This window comes from Glycine soja, chromosome 12, assembly GCF_004193775.1.
Source record: "Glycine soja cultivar W05 chromosome 12, ASM419377v2, whole genome shotgun sequence".
Classification (NCBI taxonomy): domain Eukaryota; kingdom Viridiplantae; phylum Streptophyta; class Magnoliopsida; order Fabales; family Fabaceae; genus Glycine; species Glycine soja.
In genome coordinates this window covers 1621899-1643463 of record NC_041013.1, presented here as the reverse complement: position 1 = coordinate 1643463, position 21565 = coordinate 1621899, and the positions used below count along the sequence as shown (strand labels likewise).

General features: G+C 31.0%; 2 protein-coding genes across 3 annotated transcripts; one reads left to right on the top strand and one right to left on the bottom strand.

Annotated features, from left to right (window-relative positions):
* Positions 1-5903: 5903 nt before the first annotated feature.
* On the top strand, positions 5904-6455 carry LOC114378154. Its single transcript, XM_028336695.1, has 2 exons — positions 5904-6087; positions 6179-6455. The coding sequence occupies exons 1-2, from the start codon at positions 5995-5997 to the stop codon at positions 6290-6292; spliced, it is 207 nt and encodes a 68-aa protein (XP_028192496.1). The 5' UTR covers positions 5904-5994; the 3' UTR covers positions 6293-6455.
* Positions 6456-7446: 991 nt separating this feature from the next.
* Positions 7447-17285, bottom strand: LOC114380371 (gamma aminobutyrate transaminase 3, chloroplastic-like). 2 transcript variants are annotated; one of them, XM_028339382.1, is made up of 19 exons: positions 16959-17285; positions 15836-15978; positions 15222-15306; positions 15003-15075; positions 13826-13923; positions 13012-13104; positions 12555-12628; positions 12433-12471; positions 12239-12327; positions 12075-12151; positions 11912-11986; positions 10389-10436; positions 10216-10299; positions 10048-10135; positions 9882-9960; positions 9686-9776; positions 9528-9606; positions 8373-8488; positions 7447-7855 (listed from the first exon to the last, which is right to left on the bottom strand). In XM_028339382.1, the coding sequence occupies exons 1-19, from the start codon at positions 16992-16994 to the stop codon at positions 7781-7783; spliced, it is 1542 nt and encodes a 513-aa protein (XP_028195183.1). In that variant the 5' UTR covers positions 16995-17285; the 3' UTR covers positions 7447-7780. The 2 variants fall into 2 exon arrangements, with proteins under 2 accessions (XP_028195183.1, XP_028195184.1); XM_028339383.1 differs by lacking the exon at positions 16959-17285 and adding an exon at positions 15428-15497 and having other exon boundaries at positions 15836-15974.
* Positions 17286-21565: the final 4280 nt, after the last annotated feature.

Below are 21565 nucleotides of genomic sequence, written 5' to 3'. Positions count from 1 at the left end.
ATTGATTTGGATTGATCAAATTTTTTCTTATTTAGGTCCTCAACCCGAACCAACCTAACCATGTTTAAGTTGATTTGGACCAAGTGATCATATTTATCATTAAAATAATATAAAATAGAAAATTATTGCATATATATAAGAAACAAATACTTAATTTATCAATACCGGTAAAAATGATGAAAATCATTTGTTTTAATTAATATTAGTTCAAATACTTTTTTTAGTCCTTGAAAAAAATTAATTTTGATCCTTACAAAAAAAAAAAAAGGTCAGTATATAACCAAGGGCATGGCTGAGAACCCCCTCGACCATAGTCGAACACCACCCTAGCCAGAAATAAGCACTCATTTAGGACAACTAATCACCCCAAGTAAGGGTGATATCTCCCAACCAAATAAGTTACCCTTTTAAACATGGTCAAATACCCCTTCGACCATAGTCAAACACCTTAGCCTAGTTAAACATTCTAGTTTACAACATGATACTTGTCACTTTGGCTTAACACCCCATTAGCCTTGGTCAAGGTCAAGCACCCCTCAATTATGACAATACACGTCCTCATTGAGGATTAAGGGAAATAGATTACTTAAAGTTAATATAATTACTATCAAGACCTTATTAGCAAGTAATAACGGATTAACAACGTCATTAACCTTGAAGGTGAGGCTTATAGATCCAAGACTCATTAATATGTGAATATAAAGGCTAAGGTTCTCAAGGAAACAAATGATTATTCATTCTTATTCATTACTCTCATTTACTATACTTGAAAAAATTGCTAACTTGAGCGTTAAAGTATTTTTTTTCCAGATGATATCCATCTTCGTTGCATCACAAAAGGAGCTTGTTGAGTATGAGAAGAAAACAACACCATATCAAAAGCAAAAATTACTCTAGTATCTTCGTGCCAGTGCACAAGTATTGTCATCAAATACTACGTGTATTTTAAAATGATGATCGATAATGTTAAATTGGGTGCAGGGGTAAACCTACTTATACAGCTGGGGACCTTGGCCATTGATTTCTTATAATCTTTAAATTTACAATATATACAATATTAAGTTTAATTATTTTTCTTTATTGATATTTATACTACAAAATATATTAGGGTAATACTATTTACGTGAGGATTTAGTTGCAGGTATATTAATATTTAAGTGTTGTTTATTTTTTATTGGCTTAAATAAGTTTTTGGTCCATGATATATACATATTTTTGGCATCTAGTTCCTAATAAATTTTTCCTTCAAATTTGATCTCTAATATTTGAAAACTTTTGTCCGAAGTCCCTGTCGATAGTCAAAATCTGTTATTTGCTTAAGTGGCTGTTAACCGACCATGCAAGCTTGCCATGAGTCGTGTCATGTGTACTTGTTGCCTTAGCAGGATTACACGTAGGTTTTTTTTTTTATTTTTAAAAAATAATTATGATGTCATTCTTCTTTGAGGAAGAAAACCATGTTTCCCCTCTACTCGACAACATCGATAGTTTCTCCCTCCTAAACTCCACCGAAGAAATCATCACCAACCAGAAAGTCGTCGTCAACATGTGAGTTAGTGTGAACTCTGCGGCTCTCACAGCCTCACCAGACCTTTCATGGCTCTGCTCCTCAAAGGTCACAACATCAAACACCTCCCACCATCATGGTCATCAACAATCTTCAAAATTAATAAATTTCGTATGTCTCAAATGGATGTTCAATTCCAATGAACATACACTAAATTGCAACAAGCATTGAAAAAATTGGTTAAATAATTTGTCAATGGGAATAAAATTCAGAAACCACCAGGAAAACCATTCAACGTTGAGTCGAGCCAAATAATGCAGGATCCGCGAACCAAGTTATGGAAACTACTGAATTGTTGCACCTCTGCTTGATTCCGAGCGTTTGAGAACCCATCAACGCATCGAAGCACGACCACCTTGGAATGGGACATGTCGACCCTGCTACCGTAAAAAATTTCAACACTCTTTCAAATGCCACAGAGCTGTCAGGAAACCCGTGACCATGAATGTCACATGACACTACTCTTCCACATTTCGTTTACATTTTCTTCTTGTTGTTGCGTTATCGAGTGACTTTGGTGAGGATGGTTTGTTCACCGGAAGCAAAGAGCACGACGTCTAGAAGCTCACATGCCTTTAATTTTTTTTTCTTTTTATTTTAGTGAGGTGTCATTCTGTGAGTGGTTGTGTGCAAATGTGACATGTTAGCGTTGTGTGTATGCAAGTTAATGGACATGTGACACCAAGTACACGTGACATCACACGTTGTGTGCCAACGTGGCCGATTTGAAGGAAAATTTTTTAAAATATTAGGGATTCGATTTGAAGGCAAAATTTATTATGGACCAAATTCAAAAAATAGGTATATATCAAGAATCAAAAATATATTTACATCTTTTTTTATTTTTATAAAGTATTTTATTTCTATTTTATTATAAACTGATAAAGACTTTAAAAAAATACGATGTTGCTAGTATACTGATTACAAATAACTGATAAAGACTTTTTTGACATATGAAACTATAATTAATATTTGTAATCTTGTGCTTTATTAAATATTTGATAGATTACTAATATAATTAATGTTTGAAATATATAATCATATAATTATAAATAATTTTATATTAAATCTGATGTATATATTTGTTGCATAAATTTTAAATTTTACTATTAGTTTCTTCTACCATTTAAATATGGCTCCATCCCTTATTTGTAATCCTGTGTTGTAGAAAAAGATATCTAGTTTGTCTTCTATTTAATATACATTATATTATATGTTTTTATAACAACCATAATCAAGGCTTTTAATTTTCACAGAATTTCAAAATTTTCTCACAAGCTTAAATTTTTTGGACCAATTGTAAAATTCATCCTTGACACCAAAGTCATCCCAGCCTGGATTCGCCCTTGATTGAGTGGAATGATCTTAAATTTTTAATAGATTCAATCGTTTTGCATAAACTTAGCCGGTCTTAATCGTGATTTTGGTTCATAAAACTCGTAAAATCAAACACGTTATTATTCTGCACCAAATATGATTTACGAGTACATCTTAATCCAACTCCTGCTAAGTTTGCAATATAAACAATTGTATTAAAAAAACAATTAATCATTATCACTACACACATGATGGCATAACATCACTATTCACCGGCTGAACATCTCATTGAATCGTAAACCAAACTTTGGGGTTTATTATGGTAGCAAAATAAATATGAATTAATTAACGAAACACAGAAGAAAATGAAGGGTAACCAAACTAAATATACAAGTACATGCCATTTGGAACTCTATTTTTTAAAATAAAAGATAGAGAAAGACGGTCACCACACCTTGGCAAAAGCAGAGATGATTGAAGATTAAAGTTGGAGAATTAAAGAAGGAAGAATTTATTATCTTCGGAGTAGAAGTATTTTTAAATTCTCCTAAATCAAGTCCTCTTTTGTTATTTTGTTAGCTGGTCACGTCTCTCTAGGAAGCTAGTGTCCCTTCGTTTGCAGAGTAAAAAAAGAAGAAAAAAGGAGTAAAATAGATTAAAAAAAAAACTAATATTTTTACACTATATTTTAATTAATTTTTTTTTCTCAATTCATTCTTATTCTATTTATTTTTTTCACTCTGCTAAAGGTACCCTACGAACTTGTTATCGGTTGGTAAGAAATGTTGAAGAAATACTGAAAAAAGAGATGAAAGGTAGGAAATGAAAAAGGCGGCGTGTTTGGTTTACTGAAAATGAGGGAAGGGGTGTGGGGTCCATAATTTTTTATTCTCCACAAAGATGCACAAAAAATGCAGTGGGAAAATTACATGTTTAACATTTCTCAATAATTTACTTTTTTGACAATTTTTAACCATAAGAAATTTTATAAACACGGACAGTTTTTGTGAGTTTAGCAACAGTTTTGAACCGTTGCAAAAAATTAGAATCAAATTTTTAAAATAATAATCGATTATAGTATTTGAATTATTGATTATCAAATGACTATACAATTAATAACCAATTATTAAAGGAAGCATGGCTCGTACATCAAATTAAATTTTAAAGAACCTTTCCCGTAAAATTGCAATCAATCATTCACTACTTTAGTATTTTCCCTTCTTCCAATAGACAAAACACAAGAGGGAAGATATAATAAGAAGAAAAAAAAAACAGAGGGAAGAGATAATACCAAGAACAACAAGTTTCCTACACCTTCGCAAGACAAAAATGTAAAAAATTGCCATTGCCACAGATAGGTCTTAACTTATACACATCTGTAGCAAAAAGTTGTTTTTTTTTATTTTGTGTGAAATATAATGTCTAATCCACAAGGAACACTAAAACTTATGAGGAAAAAGAATAGAAAAATTATATAAGAAAACTTGAAATTACATTTTAATTTAAAATCTTAAGACTTAAATTTATAAAAAAAATTTCTCATTTATGTGGTGTTTAACTTTTTTATTGTTAATCGATGTGTGACTTCAACTCACATTTATATTTCAACAGTTATAACACACTTGGAATCGGATTCAACAATAAAATTAGACCAAACCTGTCTAGTTATCCTGCAATCCCTTAGGTTATATAAGATAGTTTCAAGAAAGAGAGAGCAATGAGAACTTTGTCACTCAACACTCCTGTATTAAGGACCCATTGATCTAGCAAAAAATTGGTGATTGCACCATTTTGTCTCACTGCTCTTTGATGGAAATATCCATCCAACATCTCACCGTTCCAAAGTATCCTCATGTTCACAGAAGAAGTGCGTTGCCACACAAGTTGTTGCAAAAAGTTATTGAACATTAGTAAGGAACACACATGAAACAAAGTCATCATAGTTATCTTAGATGAGAGCATAATTGACTACCACCAAGTCAAACCATGCCAGAGTACATGTAATGTTGTGATCGAAGGAACTGGTCTAGAATTCGAGATCTAGGGCCTCCAGAGCAAGATAAGGGATAAGGAAAAGTTTGTATTATTGCTTGTTCCATTAGAATTACATCAATTCTGTATTTATAGATATTCTACTATAATTCGATTTGCACTACTAGCAGGGGACAACCCATAACGGCAACGAATCTTGGATTGCTTCTAGAATGTTGCTGGCCTGGCTGTTAACTCAGCTTCACCTTGTTACGTAATCTTCCAGGTATCGTGGCTTGTTAATTCTCCTTTTTGTCCCTTGTTCTTCTTCTTCATTTGGTTTTGTTCCTTGCTCATTTGTTTCTGTGTCTTGCTTGGTAATTGTTGTTTTTGAATCTATGTTCATAACATGTAAACAAAGACTTATATTTTGTATTGTCAAATTAAGCACATGTAGAAAAATAAATTGAATCGAATATTAGCTTTTTTACGACATTCAATAAAAGGTAAATCATAGTCCTGGGAAGAAAAATAACTTACTTTCTTTACTTTTTCTATATCTTTAATTTAGTTCAGAATGAAGAAAGAGCTCAACAATTACAAACAGGAGTTTCATATATATTTCTTCTCAACTGCTCCGCAAACTGTTAAGACTTAAGAGCTAGCACTAAGGTATTGTTGATTGTATCTTTTATTCAGTCTAATCAAAATGATTTTTTTATGATTCTCCTCTTCTCTACTTTAAACTCTATAATGTATCATCTTAATTTGTTGGTGCAAATTTTTTTTATATGGTTTTAGTCTTTTATAAAATTAAAATATATCATTGGAGCTAAATTTGGTTAATTCAAATCTAGCTCAAAGCCAAACAAATGATATATTTCAATTTTGCATGAATTAAAAACATACAATTTTTTTATAAAAATAAAAAATGAATATTTTTAATTGTATAGTAACGAAAAACATTTTAATCTCTTATAAGCATGTTAAGATTCCTTTATTATAACTTAAAGTAATCATAAATAGTGGAAGTGTAGAGTAGAAGCGTGTCTTATCTTATCATCGTATTCCCTTAGTTGACTATGACAGTAACGAGTGTTTGAGAAAGAGAAAGGAAGACACTGACCAACTAAGCAGATATGGATGGGATGCAAATAGCTCTGCCTATTGTTGGAGTTATTGCGGCTGCAGCTGCCACCTTCTATGCTGTAAGCTTTGCTGAGCTTAGAGAGGTAACTAAATAATTACCTTTCCTTTCTCTTTATCAACCCCATATAAAATTCTTGGGTTTTAAATTTCATTTTGCATTATTAATTGGCACAGAAATCTTTTAGAGATTTTGAAGAATCTGAATATGAAGATGGGGTTTATAGACCATCCCCTAGCTCCCGAGAGAGGCGTGCCAGAAGACAAGCTAACAAAAATAACAAAACATGACTTCATTCAATCATCGATCTATGCTTTTGTCAAAGGTGTGGTTTGGTTTACGCGATTCAACAGTGAGATGTTCAGCCGATGAAAAGCGATGTTATGCCATTATGTGTGTAGTGAGAATGATCTAATTGTTTTTTAAATACAATTATTTTTCTTTTTTTTTTTATATTGCAGACTTAGCAGCAATTGGATTAAGATGCACTAATAAATCATAACCGGTGTAGATTAAGCATATGTCACATAATTGAAACTATTATCAAATCATTGCACTGCATCTAACATAATTTTAAAATACAGGCCGTATTTGAGGAGAATTCGTAAACTGCGAAACTTGGATTTAACTATCATTTTAAGATCTTCTTCCATCTATTAACCTACAAAATTCTAATTTCGTTCTCATTTTTCTCAAGGAAATAGAATGATAATGATAAAAGAATATAAGATTGACAAATGTTTTTGAACAGTTCATGTCTGTGTGTATGTACATATAGAATATAATATAAAAATATATACTTAAAGATTTTTTAGTATATTTTAAAATTTATTATTAATTTTGAACATTTCTTCTTATTTTAATAAACCTAATTAGTAGAATTATAAAATTCAAAATATATTTAATAAATAAGAGAAAATTCATCATTGTAGACGTTATTACTAAGTTAAAGACAGTAAAAATTCATATTTTTCCAACTACAAAAACAGTAAAGCCTTTCAAAATTATTTATCATTTATCATATTGCTAAGTTTAATCAAATTGTAAATCATTTTAATTTTACGAACAAAGATTAAGTCCTTCCCCCTCCCCTAATAGTAATATAGACGATCCTAATATCCAAAAATTCATAATACAGAATTGCAAATGCACTCAAATTCAAGGAGTGTTCTGCAAGCTGTCATTTCATTATAATTTATTTCCATGAGATAAATTTGTTTATGTCATAACACATGGCGTAATGATAATTGCACAAACTCCTTATCTCACATCTAACTCATGCTTTTCTACAAGTCATTAGTAACTCTAGAGTCTAGATCACTATAATTTTTGGAAAATCTAAATCACTGTAATTTTTGAAAAATGCTTAGTATCTGAAGGACATTTATTAAGGAACTTAAAATAAAAAATATTTATTATATAAATCGTATATGAAGGACACTGATTAAGGAACTTAAAATAAAAATATTTATTATATAAATCATAGAATAGTGTAAAAAAAATCTAGGGAGCATAATTCTCACACTTGCACTCTTTATGCTGCCACCTCATTAACGAGAGGCTATGCTATGTGCAATGTGGAGATGTGTAACGAGCATTATTCCAAGCATATTATGTATAACGACAACATAAATTAGGAGGCAAATAGGCAATCAATTTACAGACATTTACAATAACGAAAAGGTTGGAACCAAGTTTTATCAAGTTATTACAATGAATATTTCCTTTTCACCCGGAGGTAGTTGCAGCATAGTTTATTATTCCATCATAGGCCTAAGCTACTTGCGCTGAGACTTGAGTTCCTGTACCTTCTTTTCCGTTTCTTTCAAAGCTTTCCCATAAATGCTGATTAACTGGGGGCAAAAATTGATTTTCATATATAAAACTTCTAACAAAATTTTAATTTAAAGTAATAACTGCATTATAGTATTGTTTATATGTCAGATATACACAACTTGTGTTTAATCAGAGAGGAAACACATAACAAGCATACATTAGAGTATTGGATTTGTCTTAAAATCACACAGGAACATTCCAAAGAACCTTAAGCTATTATACTAATTGTCTAATTAATCAGTACTTGTATGTTTAGGGGTGTGGCCAATTTTTTTTCCCATGTATGCATATATAATTTCAAAGCAAGCCCCATCAATAATTTTCTACTTCCGTCCCTAGCAATGAGGTCTCTAAGAGAAGCCCGGGGTTATTGATTAGTCTGATTCTCCACAATCATATTCATTACTTCAATAAGGTCAGGTTTTTTTATGTGCTTTTTTTTTGTCCAAAGGTCAAACTTAATGAAAATGGATGAAGTTCTCTTTAATTTGATAAGCAGAAAAAAACAGATGGAAAGGTTATTTATGAAGTTACCTCATCAACTTCTCCTTGAGATATAATATATGGAGGAGACATCATGATGTTATCCCCTGCTACACGAACCAACATCCCATGCTTCTCACATTGTGCTCCAAAATAGGCACCTACTCCTGTAGTATACATCAAACTGTCACAACCACAGAATATGCCCACATCCACATAAAATACAACATGCTTGTTTAATTGACATGTAACTATACCACTGTTAATATATGATGCATTTTAAACATGAAAAGAATGCCACCCATGTAATGTCAGAATCAAGGTTATCAAATTTGAGAGTTTATGTAAACTCGTGGGAGTTCCATAAACTCAACATTGTGAACTTGTAAGAGTTTATTTCATGTAAAAATAATAACAAAATACCTATAAATAATATACCAATTAAACATTTCAACAACATAATAAACCAAATAGTAAACCATAAATTCCACAATACTTAAATAATCCAGTCTAGTAATACATCACTATGAGGGCGAGCCCTGGTGCAGCGGTAAAGTTGTGCCTTGGTGACTTGTTGGTCATGGGTTCGAATCCGGAAACAGCCTCTTTGCATATGCAAGGGTAAGGCTGCGTACAATATCCCTCCCCCATACCTTCGCATAGCGAAGAGCCTCTGGGCAATGGGGTACGAAGTTTTTTTAGTAATACATCACTATTTGATAATAACTTGCAAAGGAGATATTAGTGGTAGAGCATTTTCATTGAGGGTTTGATGTTGTTAGAGGTGAGGGTTCTTTTATTTAGGAACAACACACCAAATAGAGGTATGTTGAACCCTAGACGCACAGAAAAAAATCCAAAACGACTTGTGTTTTGGTCTAACTTTTTTAACTTTTGTTGACTCGGTAGTAAACTCAAGAGTTTATTGAATTTGCATAGAGTCTACCGAGTCTACTAAAAAGAGAGTTTGCACACGATTCAACTCATAAAGAATAGGTAAACTCGTAAGAGTTAACTCGAGAGTTTGATAACCATGGTTAGAGTGTCTTGTGCAAACTGCTCAAGTGTATTAAAGGATAGCCATTTATTAGAGAGAATATGCATGCTGCTTAAATTATTGTTAAGATCACTAGAAAGGATAAAATAGGCATGTTGAGGGAAGTATGTTTGGCAAAGGGATAGATGAAAAATGACTATTGAACTTGCCCCATTCAGGAGGAAACGGATCATTAGGTGACTTGTTGTCTGTGAACTCAGTGCCCAGAATCAAGCCAGTTCCCCGTATCTGCAAATCCCGTAATGTTATGTATCTCATGCATTTATATCAACCACAAACTTTAAATTTCCCAGCAAACAATATACACCTCTCCAATGATGGGACTGTCAGAAAAAGCTTTTATGCCATCTTGGAACCTTGGGGCAATCTTGTTAACTTGGTCAACAATATTTCTTTCCCTGCGAAGAAGAGGCATAATCATACTCCATAAACAAGATTAATACATACTAGCATATAGAATAAGCTTCATAGTAGTGTTAAAAGCAAGAAACAAAAGAACACACTTATAGATCTTGAGTGCTTCAATTGCCACAGCACAGGCTGCAGGGTGTCCAGAATAAGTAAAACCATGAGAAAATGAACCTAAAACAAGCAAAAATGTGTCAGAATACTAAGCCTGAAGATATAGTGATGATTCTGATGAATGAATACATAAACGAACCACCATACCAAGTTTGTTGCTTTGTGCGTGTATAACGTCTGAAATTTCTGGGCTTACAAGGACAGCTCCAATTGGCAAATATGCAGAAGATAGTGCCTATAAGTCAAACAGAAAAATGAGGAACATTGTACAAACTTCAGATGGACAACCAGTACTTAGAGCTGTCTCATGTTTACCTTAGCAAGGGATACAAGGTCTGGCTTAATGTTGTATTTGTCACATCCAAACATTGTCCCAAGCCTTCCAAAGGCACAGATTACCTTTAGAAGAGAGATAACATAGCAATTAGAATGGAAAACTCGACCACAGAATACCTTATATAACAGTATGTTAAGAATTAGGGAAGTACCTCATCTGCAATAAAAAGAATGTCATACTTCTTGACAACGGCTTGGACCTGCATATGAATTTAAATGCTATCAGAAAAAAGTTGTCCTTTTCTTTTCTTTCATATTCTCTTGGGGTATTTGGACAAAAGGGAAGAGCGAAAATGCCATTGTTTAATGTCACAGGCTAAAAGAAAAATCCCCATGAAGCAAATTATGCCTGGTTTACAGTCAGCAAAACGGATTTTTAATGCACATTTGATTTGCACGTTTTTATTGTGATATATATAGATTTTATAAATGCCAGCAAAAATGTAAACAAAAAAAAGGTTGAAAAAATTTATTCAAGAAAATACACAAAGTTTGATGAATAGCCACGTCAATTTTACTAGCCCAATAAATGGATGGTTTGTTCACATATTATAAATTTAACCAAGAACTATCTTTTTGCATCCTTTTTTTTTTTTTACTTTTGGCAACCATATTATAAATGTACTTGATGAAATCCAATGAGAGGTTAATTGTTCTTGTTGAAACTTTTGGGTTTAGACAAAGAAGGAAAAAGACAACAATGCATTATTAAAATTAGTGAGATGTTACGCAAAAATTACAACAACCTAACGTACACATTTATACTATTAACTGAGTGAAGTGTTATTACTAATACTAGTACAAATCCAAAATCAGTACTATTATTTGACTCAAACCGTGTAGGATTGGTAAAATTCAAAAAAATACTAATTTGTTACTCATTTATAGATTCTATTTATTAACATTTTTTTTTAGTTGGATGATAATTTTATTTCTTTTGGAAAAACGGTTTGTAGGCTTTTTAGGCTCTGGCCTACATAGGCCAGGGATGATGGGCTGGGCTAAATTGACAGCTCTAATATATTTTACAGTTTAGATAAGGAAAATGATTAAAAGAAAAGGTGTTATTAAATTGACAGAGTGTTACACAAAAATATAAAAAGTTAATAACCAAAAGAAACTATTTATACGATATTATTTAGCCTAATACTAATAGTTCATGCCTGAGCCCAAAACTAATTAGAATAATAACTGGATTTTTTTTACCAAGAATTCCTTTTAGTAATTTTCTTATTTTTATTGCACCAATCATTAGATTATAAAAAGTGTTTCATGATAAAGTTGCACCTATCAGCTGATATTGGGCCCTTTTTTAAACTTAAATAAAGCAATTTTAAAAAAAGCACTATTTAAAAAAGTTTTTTTAAAAGCAAAAAACTGCTTATTTTAAGAAAAAAGTTTAAACAAACACATCAAAAAAGCAGAAAACTGATTAGTTTATTAAAAAAAGCATTTTTTTAAAATAAGCTTAAACAAACAGACCCATTGTTCTCCCATAAGATTATAAGGATGGTGGGAGCATACTTAATAGTTAATTCTACAGACTACAATATGAGCTCCTATTGGAACCAGGAATACAAATGAAATGCATTATTAATGCAAGACACATAAAAAGACTCGTAGGGCATCCATCTTGAAAATGTAGAACACAAGTGAAGCGATATCGACAAAATACCTTCTCAAAATAAGTTGATGGTGGAACTATTACACCTCCTGCCCCCATTACAGGTTCAGCAATAAATGCAGCAATCTATAATAAAAAAAATTAAGTCAGTGACAAAATCAATGTTCCAATAGTAGAAAATAGAAATCACTTTGCAAGCATAGGAATGTATAACTGTCTCTGGTCCCTCTTTCAGAATCAGCTGCTCCAAATTTTTGGCTAATCTGGTTGAAAATTCTTCCTCTGTCTCACCTGATATGTTCATAAGCATGCATAATATTTATGCCTTAAAATAAATGTCTAAAATATTACTAGAAACATGTCCATTTAAATAATAACCTGGAAGATGATACCGCCAGTAATGTGGACAGTCAGTGTGCAATACAAAAGGAGCTGGCAAATCAAATTTTTGATGCAGAGCCGGAAGGCTGAAATACACATTGTTTGGTTTATTGAATAAATAATTTTTTATTAATAACATAAAACTATGCTACATAAGCACAAATTTATTGAAAAAATTGAGTTCATCATACCCAGAAAGACTGGCTGCTATCAGTGTTGAACCATGATACCTGACAAAAGCAAAAACATTAGATTGACACATATTTTTAAGGTATACTAGAGAAAATATCATTGGTTGAGGTGTCATGAATACGATTTAGCACGAGCTATGAATTTCTTCTTATCTGGTCTTCCAAGTGCATTGTTATAATACCATACAAGTTTCACCTGAAATAAAATATGCAAAGGTGAAATACATCTAAGAATAGATTCTGAACAAACTATGTACTTCAACAATATGTTGACACATCATATATTCATCTTCATTTGCTCTTAACCCTGATAATGACCGATCTATATTTATTTAAAGAACCACATTTGGCATTGAGAATAAATTTGATTGTGTCTTCTAATATTTTGGGTGCTTGGTTACTTCTAGAATTTCTTTTTTGGTTGTTCCTGTTGCATTTGTTATATGTAGTCTATGGTAATGATTTTAAAATTTTGTTTAGCATGAGAAAGTAAACACATTATAAACATCTACCTTAAATTAAATGAAAAATTCCAAAGAAAATATATGACTGTAACAAGGGAATATTAGTTTATCAAACCTGAGTGTCATTGGCTTCTGATCCACTGTTAACAAAAAAAGCTTTCCCCATTTTTCTGGCTGTGAACATTTCTAGGAGTTCCTTGGCTAGATCCTGTATGTGGAAATATATATATTAAGTACATATCAAATATAAAATTCACGAACCAATGTCAACTGTGTACATGCTTACAAAAAAAATGTATATTATCAACTGTGTACATCACAAGCAAGGTACTTCATCATTTTTTTATTCACATGAAAAGTAATCTAAAAAGGAAATGTTTGTAATTTGTATGAGTTGGATAAGGATAGGTTAAAACAACACAGTTTCATCCCCCCATCATCCCAGCCCCCCACTCGTCCAAATAAATGGAAATACTTTATTTCGAGAGATGCTCAAATTAACTCCCCTCACCGTAAGAAATGAAAATGGGTGCTACACTCTACTAGTGTTATCAATAGCAGATGGCAGAATATGATGGAAGGTCAAAATTCTGCCTTATAAACACGCCATTGCATCCTATGGTGCATCCATAGCTGGCCTACCTTCAGAAATTGTTGGCAAAAAAATCTGCCATGCCATTCCGTCATAGTGGCCATGGCACCGCCATTTAACAACTAAGTCCATTTGAATGTAAAATATTCTCTCAGAAGTGATAAACAACAAAACCAATCATCCCAATCGCCTTTTCCAACTTTGAGACTCTCAGTGGCAATTAATTTGAACCCTGACTACCAACTTTGAGACTTTAAATGCAACAAAGATTTGAGATTTTACCCAGAATCTTTATTTTATCCTCTAAAATCCAGCTATAACAGAAATAAATAAATACCAAAGAAGGTAATGTGGTTCGATTCCAAAAGGAATGGTAAAATGGCAACTTCTTTAATTGTGCAATGGCAGCATCAACAAGGCGTGGCTCACTTCCCCCTGCAAAATAAAATACTCTCAGTAAAATGGTGGGTCCAGTTAGTCAGACACTCAAGCAGAGACCAAGAAGTGTAGGATCCAGAGATGGTAGCAGCTGCAGAGAGGAAAAATACACCAGAAAAGTTAACAAAACCTATTGGCCGGAAAAAGTTCTATGGAAGCTACAGTGGCCAGAATCTGGGTACAGTGTGTAGCAAGAGGGATGGCATGGGGAGATAGTCATGAGATAGACCTGAGGAGTGGGAGAAGGAAAATGAAAAAGAGTTCCACATTTTTTGGGAACTTGTCAGCAAAACACTAACACGTCACTATGGATGGTACTGCTAGGGTATCATGTAAAAAACAGAAATTTGGGTAAATTTGTGTCTAGGCTGCGCATTGGTCTCTTGTTCATAGTATGGATACAAACAACTAAGGAGATAATCACATAATTTACAGCAATGAAACAATACAGAAAACAATATGAAAATAAATGCAAACACTCTATAATTATCTAACAGAAACATGACTAAATAAATCCTTTATTATTCAAAAAATACACTTTTAGAAAACCACAATCTTCAGAAACACAGTTATTTTCCAATATAGCTTTATTATAATTTATAAGGCTTTTGTTGATGTTGTATTGTTAAGCATGAGCAACCAGCATAAAAAGTATAAATACTAAAACATTGCATAGTTCAACCACACCCACCCAAAATATTAAACACCTTACATGACCTTACAGATCATTTCTTCCAATTAATAAACGCAAAGTATATCTCTTCCAATGCCATAAAGTTTAATATCCAGGACAGTCTGCAAAAATAGTCACAACAGCTTGTCCCTGAAACTTGTTACCAAGAAAAAAATGTTCTAGACTAAATATAGGGAAGGAGATGGATCCCCAAGCAACTTAGGCATGATTTGGTGGATAGCTGAAGAGAGAGAATGCTAAAATATCAATATATATTTGATAAATTTATATCCGTCCTTGCTTCTAAGATGGATTGAGAACATCAACCATAAGAAATATATCATTCAGAAAGCATAAGCAAAATAAATAAGTGCGAAGTACTGAACGTAGATATTTTACATACCTAAAGAAGTGGCCCACAGACCAGCCAGTGCATCAAGATATTTCTTCCCATTAATGTCATATACATAGCTTCCCTGGATCAATTAACCAGGTAAATAACATAATTGAAAAAGTAGTTATCATTAAATCTTTAAAATAAAAACAAAGGGAACTGTGATTTCCTAAATATATCACATTAAAGTAATATCTAAAAAATCACAAAAACGGCAACAAAGTTCACCTCTGACTTTTCTATGACCAGAGGATGCAAATCAGTAGTCTGCCACCCAGCCGTGAAAGGAGCAAGCATACTATGGCCTTTGAACCTGACAAAATTGAAGCAATTCAGCAATTTTACTGACACTAAACATATAGGGTTTGCAAATTTTTAACTTGAAACTGATTTTTCATTGTTTTGTTAAACAAAAAAAAGAATAGAGTTCATACATGGACTCTCCAAATGAATATCTTTTCAATTTATAGTTATCATAACTGCCAGTGAACTCAAAACAGGAATCTAAAGAGAAAAGAGAGGTGTTAGATAATGCATTCAACATACTCTTGATTGCATCAAAACCATAAATACTGACGAGAGAGATGTCCTAGTCACTCACTTCTCCCTCTGGATAATAAAAGGCTATTCATACCTCTAGTTTAATACAATTAGCTTGAAATCTCAAAAGAAAAAGCAAAGGGACAATATTCAGCACCATATTTTATTATAGAAAGCAATGATTGTGATATGGAGTTTAAAGGCACTATACCAATTAAGATACATGCAAGACAGAGCTAGTATCAATACACAAAAGCACACATGAGAAGGTGGTAGGAAGTTATCATAGAAGAACCATATACCCTTGACCATTTTTCACATCATTAGAGGAAGTATCCTTTGCCAAGGAAGCCTCCGTGCTATTTGATCTAGACAATAAGGGAGCCTGAAGGAGATTTTCTTGAGCACTTCTGGAAACCGCAGCATATGCTAAAGATGAAGCAGTCTGTAAATAGAAAACAAAATAAGTATCATAAAACAAATAAGAGTTCTGTGTAACAAATAGGACTGTTTTTGGACCATCCATTTACATCAAAAGAAATCAATAAACTAGCATACAAGGTAGATCACCATTAATAACACAAACAGGCAGCCAAGATTTCAAAACTCTGAACTACAACCTTCAGAGAATTACTAAATCCCTTCTTAATCGAAATTTACAGATACTACTAGGCTACTTGAATTTACCGAGAATGATACAACCATAATTTTATTAAAACAAGATATTTTTAACCATAATTTACACAAATTTTTTAACATATTTCTCGAGATATTTTTCTCAGAAACGCAAAAGCAGGAACATTAGACGACGTTATCAATCATATAGTTAATCCTTAGACTTCCAGAATGGGTTAAAAAAAAGTATAAAAATGAAAATGTCGCTATAAATCTAACCAGATACTCTAAGCAACCCGAAGGAAATAGCTTAAACGGAGCAGACATTCTAAAATAGAAACAGCAAAAGGTGATTCAATATTAAAAACCAGTTAACTTGAGAAAAGTTGACAAAAAGTGTTGAACAGACACCTAAAATATTCTAAAAAGGTCCTTCGAGTTTGTCAAATACAAGCTCCAACGATATAATAATAATTAATAAATTTTCATTTTCATAAGCTTGGATCTCGTTCAATTTCACAAAACTCCGTCGTCATTGATATTCACGAATTGTAAAAGTCGTTTGACTTTTTTTTTTTTTATCTCAATCAAGTGTCCTGCGTCCAAAATCCTATTACATTCAATACAACAAAGTAAACAAGAACAGTGAAACGATTCAGAGTGCGAATAACAGGATACGTTTCATGAATCATCAATCTAATCCATACGCGCAAGTCGGAAACTAGATAGGGAAAAAAAGTGTAGAAAGTGAGAAACGGAAACATGAGCAGATTCAACTAACAACAGAGAAAAGAAGAAGAAGAAGCATGCCTTGGTCCTGAGAGTGGATCGGAGGAGAGTGTGCATGGTGGCTGTAGGTAGTGTTCTATCAGTCAGCACGGTAACTTTGGAGACGGTGAGAGTGAGAACTGAGAGGAAGTTCTGTGGCACGCTCTGTCTTAAACTCACGCACGAGCGAAACGTTTCACTCGGTGGCTCCCACTCAACCAAAACAGAACGAAGTTTTTTTAGGCAGCTGAATTAATTAATTTAATTAACGATGAATTGGGAATCTCTTAGTTAATTAGTAGATAATTATCACTAATGAAGACGCGATTATGTAGCTTCCTTCTAACTTGCTGATTCAGGTGGACGAGGGATGTGCACATGTGGAACCAAGGCATGCTTCTTCTTCTTCGATCCTTTTTGTGGTATATCTTGATCATATATATATTGGTTTAAACAGAATTATATCTCATAAAAAATATTAAAAACATGTTTGTTTTACAAATTTAATTATATTCTTAAGAATAATAATTATTTATATAAATAATTCTCTCAAATCTTAATTTATAAGCAATTCATCAAATAACAATCTTTGCGGATGCTCTATATGACATACTAAAATATAATTTTATTTATTAGCCCGACGAGGAAAATGTAATTATTCACTTGGCACTAATTCTGACAAATGTGTCGTAGACATTGTTGACTAGTATGCAATGGCGGTGATTGTATTTGCATGGGTATGGGTTGTCGTATAAAAATCGAAAACTTATCATTTGAGACTATTATATTTATTAACGGCACCCGATGCAGTTGTTATTGAATGATGTCATTTTAATATGAAAGATTGTCATTTTCATTTATATGCTTTTTGGATTACTTTATAATCACATCATTTATTTAGTACGATTTGTTAATGCACAAAAAAAAACACGAATTGTGTTAAGCTGGAAAAAAAAAATCCGAAAATCAAAGGTGGGAACAAATGTAAAACGTGATTATAATGACATCCAATTAAATTTAAACTCGTGGTTGTTGGAATTTGTCTTCCTACTAACCAATAATTTTATTATTCTATTGTTAGAAAAATAAATTTCAGAATCCTTGTACGGTAGTAGGGAATCTTTTTAAATGTGTAAAGAAAATGAAAAAAGAGAAAGTGATATAAGTGATGTAATGAAAATGAAGCAATAAACAGAAAAAATGGGGTGGAAATTAAAAAAAAAAAGTAATTATATGTTTGCTTTCTAAAATCAACTCATGGTAAAAACAACATCTTCATTATTCTTGAAATATTATAAATTTATTTTTTCGTAACTATAATATTGATATGAAATAATTATTAAAAAATAATTTCATCTACAGTATTCAAATTTAATATCTTACTTAAATATAATAAATCTAGTATAAATGGAACCAACAACTTATTGGTGGATGTTATGAATCTATGATTATAATATATGACATCAACAAATGCATGAAATACAATATCTTATAAGGTGTACTGTGGAGTATTTAAATATTAACATATATAAGTACACCATGGTTAATTGTTTAACTCGTGTCAAGAAATAATTATACATTTGTTAAATAATATAAACATTTATATTTAAAATTGTTATTTCATCGACCTAAGTCGCGAACAATGTAAAATCCATTTCCAAACTTGTACATTGCTCTGGGCGGGCCATTAAGTTGGCATAAAAAATTTGTTTGGGGTTAAGGGGCTCTGGAGATTCACGTGATGGCATTAATGTAGATTTTGACGTTTAAGTTAGAAAAAGTTTTAAGGTAGTAATGGTACACTTAAAGGCTTAGAGTACATCGCATAGAATGATACACGTTGCTGCTATTTATAAGCATGGATTAAGGGAGTACCTGATCAAATATCGATGTTTACCACAAGGTCAAATATTTTTATAGGCATAGACTGTTTTTATGTAAACGTTGGATAACTATTGTATGACCATGATTGTGACCTCTAAGTAAGATTGGTAATGAGGGTGATCTCAAGTCCTTTGCCGTAAGTGGATAGAAATTATAGAATTTAAAGGTTTTTATTACGTTCATAGGATAATGACACAACTTTAAAGGCAAAGTGGGATATTTTAGGACTAGGAAGTTTGGACCAAATGTAGTGAAATGGTCTCAACTACCACATAGCGTGGGGATTCTTTTTGCACCTGTTTTTTATAAGCACTACTAAACACTTTTAATCTTATGAGAAAATAAGATATATAATAATGTGTGTTTATACTTTCATTCAATTATAATTAATTAATTGAACACAAGCAATTAATATGATTAAAATTAAGATAAAATCATTCAAGTATATTCGAGTTTAATCATTTATATAAATAATTTTTAATCAAGTTTTATTTATCTTTCCATCAAACTTTAAATTAGTTAAAGTCATTTTTCCCTCATGAATCAAGGATTTAGGGAAAAAAATAACTTTTGGTCAATTACAAAATCACTCAAAATGATAAAGATGTTAGAATTTGATAATAACTACTATAGAAGTTATATATAATTTGATTTCTATTTGGTTGATGTAGTAAAAAAATTTACATTCCCATTCGACTATTATAAGTTCTCACTTCTTTCTTTCTTTTTTTCAGGAAATTCTAAATTCATACTTAGTTGTAACGCATTTGTTTAGTCGTATTTGGCCGTTCTTGTATTTTTAAAAAATATTAAATTAGCTTTCTATCGTGCTCAAGAGTTTAATCAACAATAAAGGCAATTGTTTTTTTTACAGCACAATAAAGGCATTAGAGAACAATAATTTGTGAAATTCTTATATGAAATTGTGAATCGAATTTAGAACGAATGGTCATATCGAAAGGAAAAAAATAGAACGCATGCTTTGTAAATTATTTAAAATGAACTATATGGATTTTGGACGCATTAAAGACGTTACAGACTTTTGTTTTTAAATCGAATAATAATACATGTATTAATAATTAAAAAGTGTTATATATGATTTTTTTATACACGACATATATATATGATTAATTTATTTACCTTTACAATTATTTTAAAAATTATATTAAAAATATTTTTTATTGATTGGCAGTTAAAAATATTTACAATGACAATACATATTTATTAAATTCCTAAAATAAATTCTCCTTTGGCATTTGCCAATTTGCATTTGTTTGGATTCAAATTTATTGTGATATAGCCCTTTTTGTTAATTAAAAAAACACTATACTATTTTTTTAAGAATATTTAAATGTAAAATATGACTGTATACGACAGAATGTGACTAATAGACTATTATAATTAATTGTAGGAAGCCAAGAGACAAAATTTTAAATTATTTGGGTTTTCTTGAACTTTTTTACTTCAATGTTGCTAATGGGTAAACCCAAACAAGACCTAGCTCCATGTTTTGACATTTTTCCTAGTGTTGTGGCTGTATGTGCGTGTGAAAAGTAAACTGATATTATGCTTCACGTAAGATTGTGGTCGCTCTTATTTTAACCTAATTTAAAAAAAAGGCTCAATTGACTGTAAAAATATTTAAAATGGATTAACATAGATGCAATGTTTTTAATATTTTTTATGTGAGGTTAGAGGAACTTTTTATTATTATTATTATATTTTTCAATTTTTATTGATTTTAATATTAATTTAGATTAGGCGCTTCAAAATAAATACTAATTTAGATTATGATAACTAATATTAATTAAGATTATGTCTGTATATTCCATTCCGTTTAAAATAAAGAGAAATGAAAAATATTAATAAAAACATATTTTTTTTAAAGAATAAAATATATTTTTTTAAAAGTATACCTAAAATCACTATAACAAAAACGTTAAATTATGCATCCATTAATTAAATTAAATAAATTATTAACACAATTAAATTCAACAATATAATTTTTTAATATTTATCTTCAATTCTTACTAATAAAAATAATGAATTCAAGATTTAAGCTGATATTTTTAAGAATTAAAGGAAATTTATAATGTTTTTAAAAATATATTAATAAGATACTTCTTTCGTCCCATTGGAAGTTTAAGATTTTCATATAAAAATAAATAAATAAATTAATATTTTAAAATTTATTTAAAATAATTATTTTTTATATATCCTTGGACTTAGTTTCTCTTTCTCTCTCTCATATATATATATATATATATATATATATTAACTTGAAAATAAATAGCTAAAAGTTTAATAGAAAATAATATTTAATGATTAGATGATAATATAAAATGATAATAAAAAATATTTTCTTTTACATAAAGACTTAAACAAAATAAGACACAGGGAGTAATTTAATGCTTTGTTTGTTTGGATGATGAGAGGTTTCAAGAAGTAAGAAAAAGAGAGTACAAATAAAGAAATAAAAGAAGAGAAAGAATGAGTAAAAAGATAAGTAAAATTTTAAGTTGTTTAAATTGAGAGAACAAATAAATTATAAAGAACTAATAATTTTATCCTATTTCTTTTCTTTTTTAAGTAATATAAAATTTCGTTGTTTCTCTCACTCTTCTCTCTTCTCCAAATCCATCTAAACAAAACATAGAATAAGTATTTATATTCAAGTTCATTTCACACATAAAAAGATTGTTTTGTGAGAGTGAGATTTTTTTTTGAAGGCACATTAAAAATGGAAAAATTTATGAGTCGAACAC

What these genes read in the sequence shown, in the direction of transcription:
- LOC114378154 (XM_028336695.1), top strand. Translation starts at nt 5,995, where the DNA reads ATGGATGGGATGCAAATAGCTCTGCCTATTGTTGGAGTTATTGCGGCT. An exon ending in GCTTTGCTGAGCTTAGAGAG is followed by an intron (nt 6,088 to 6,178) that starts GTAACTAAATAA and finishes TAATTGGCACAG; the next exon opens with AAATCTTTTAGAGATTTTGA.
- LOC114380371 (XM_028339382.1), bottom strand. Translation starts at nt 16,994, where the DNA reads ATGCACACTCTCCTCCGATCCACTCTCAGGACCAAG. An exon ending in GATGTGAAAAATGGTCAAGG is followed by an intron (nt 15,307 to 15,835) that starts GTATATGGTTCT and finishes CAATTTTGTCAG; the next exon opens with GTTCAAAGGCCATAGTATGC. An exon ending in TTCATAGCTCGTGCTAAATC is followed by an intron (nt 12,472 to 12,554) that starts GTATTCATGACA and finishes TGCTTTTGTCAG; the next exon opens with GTATCATGGTTCAACACTGA.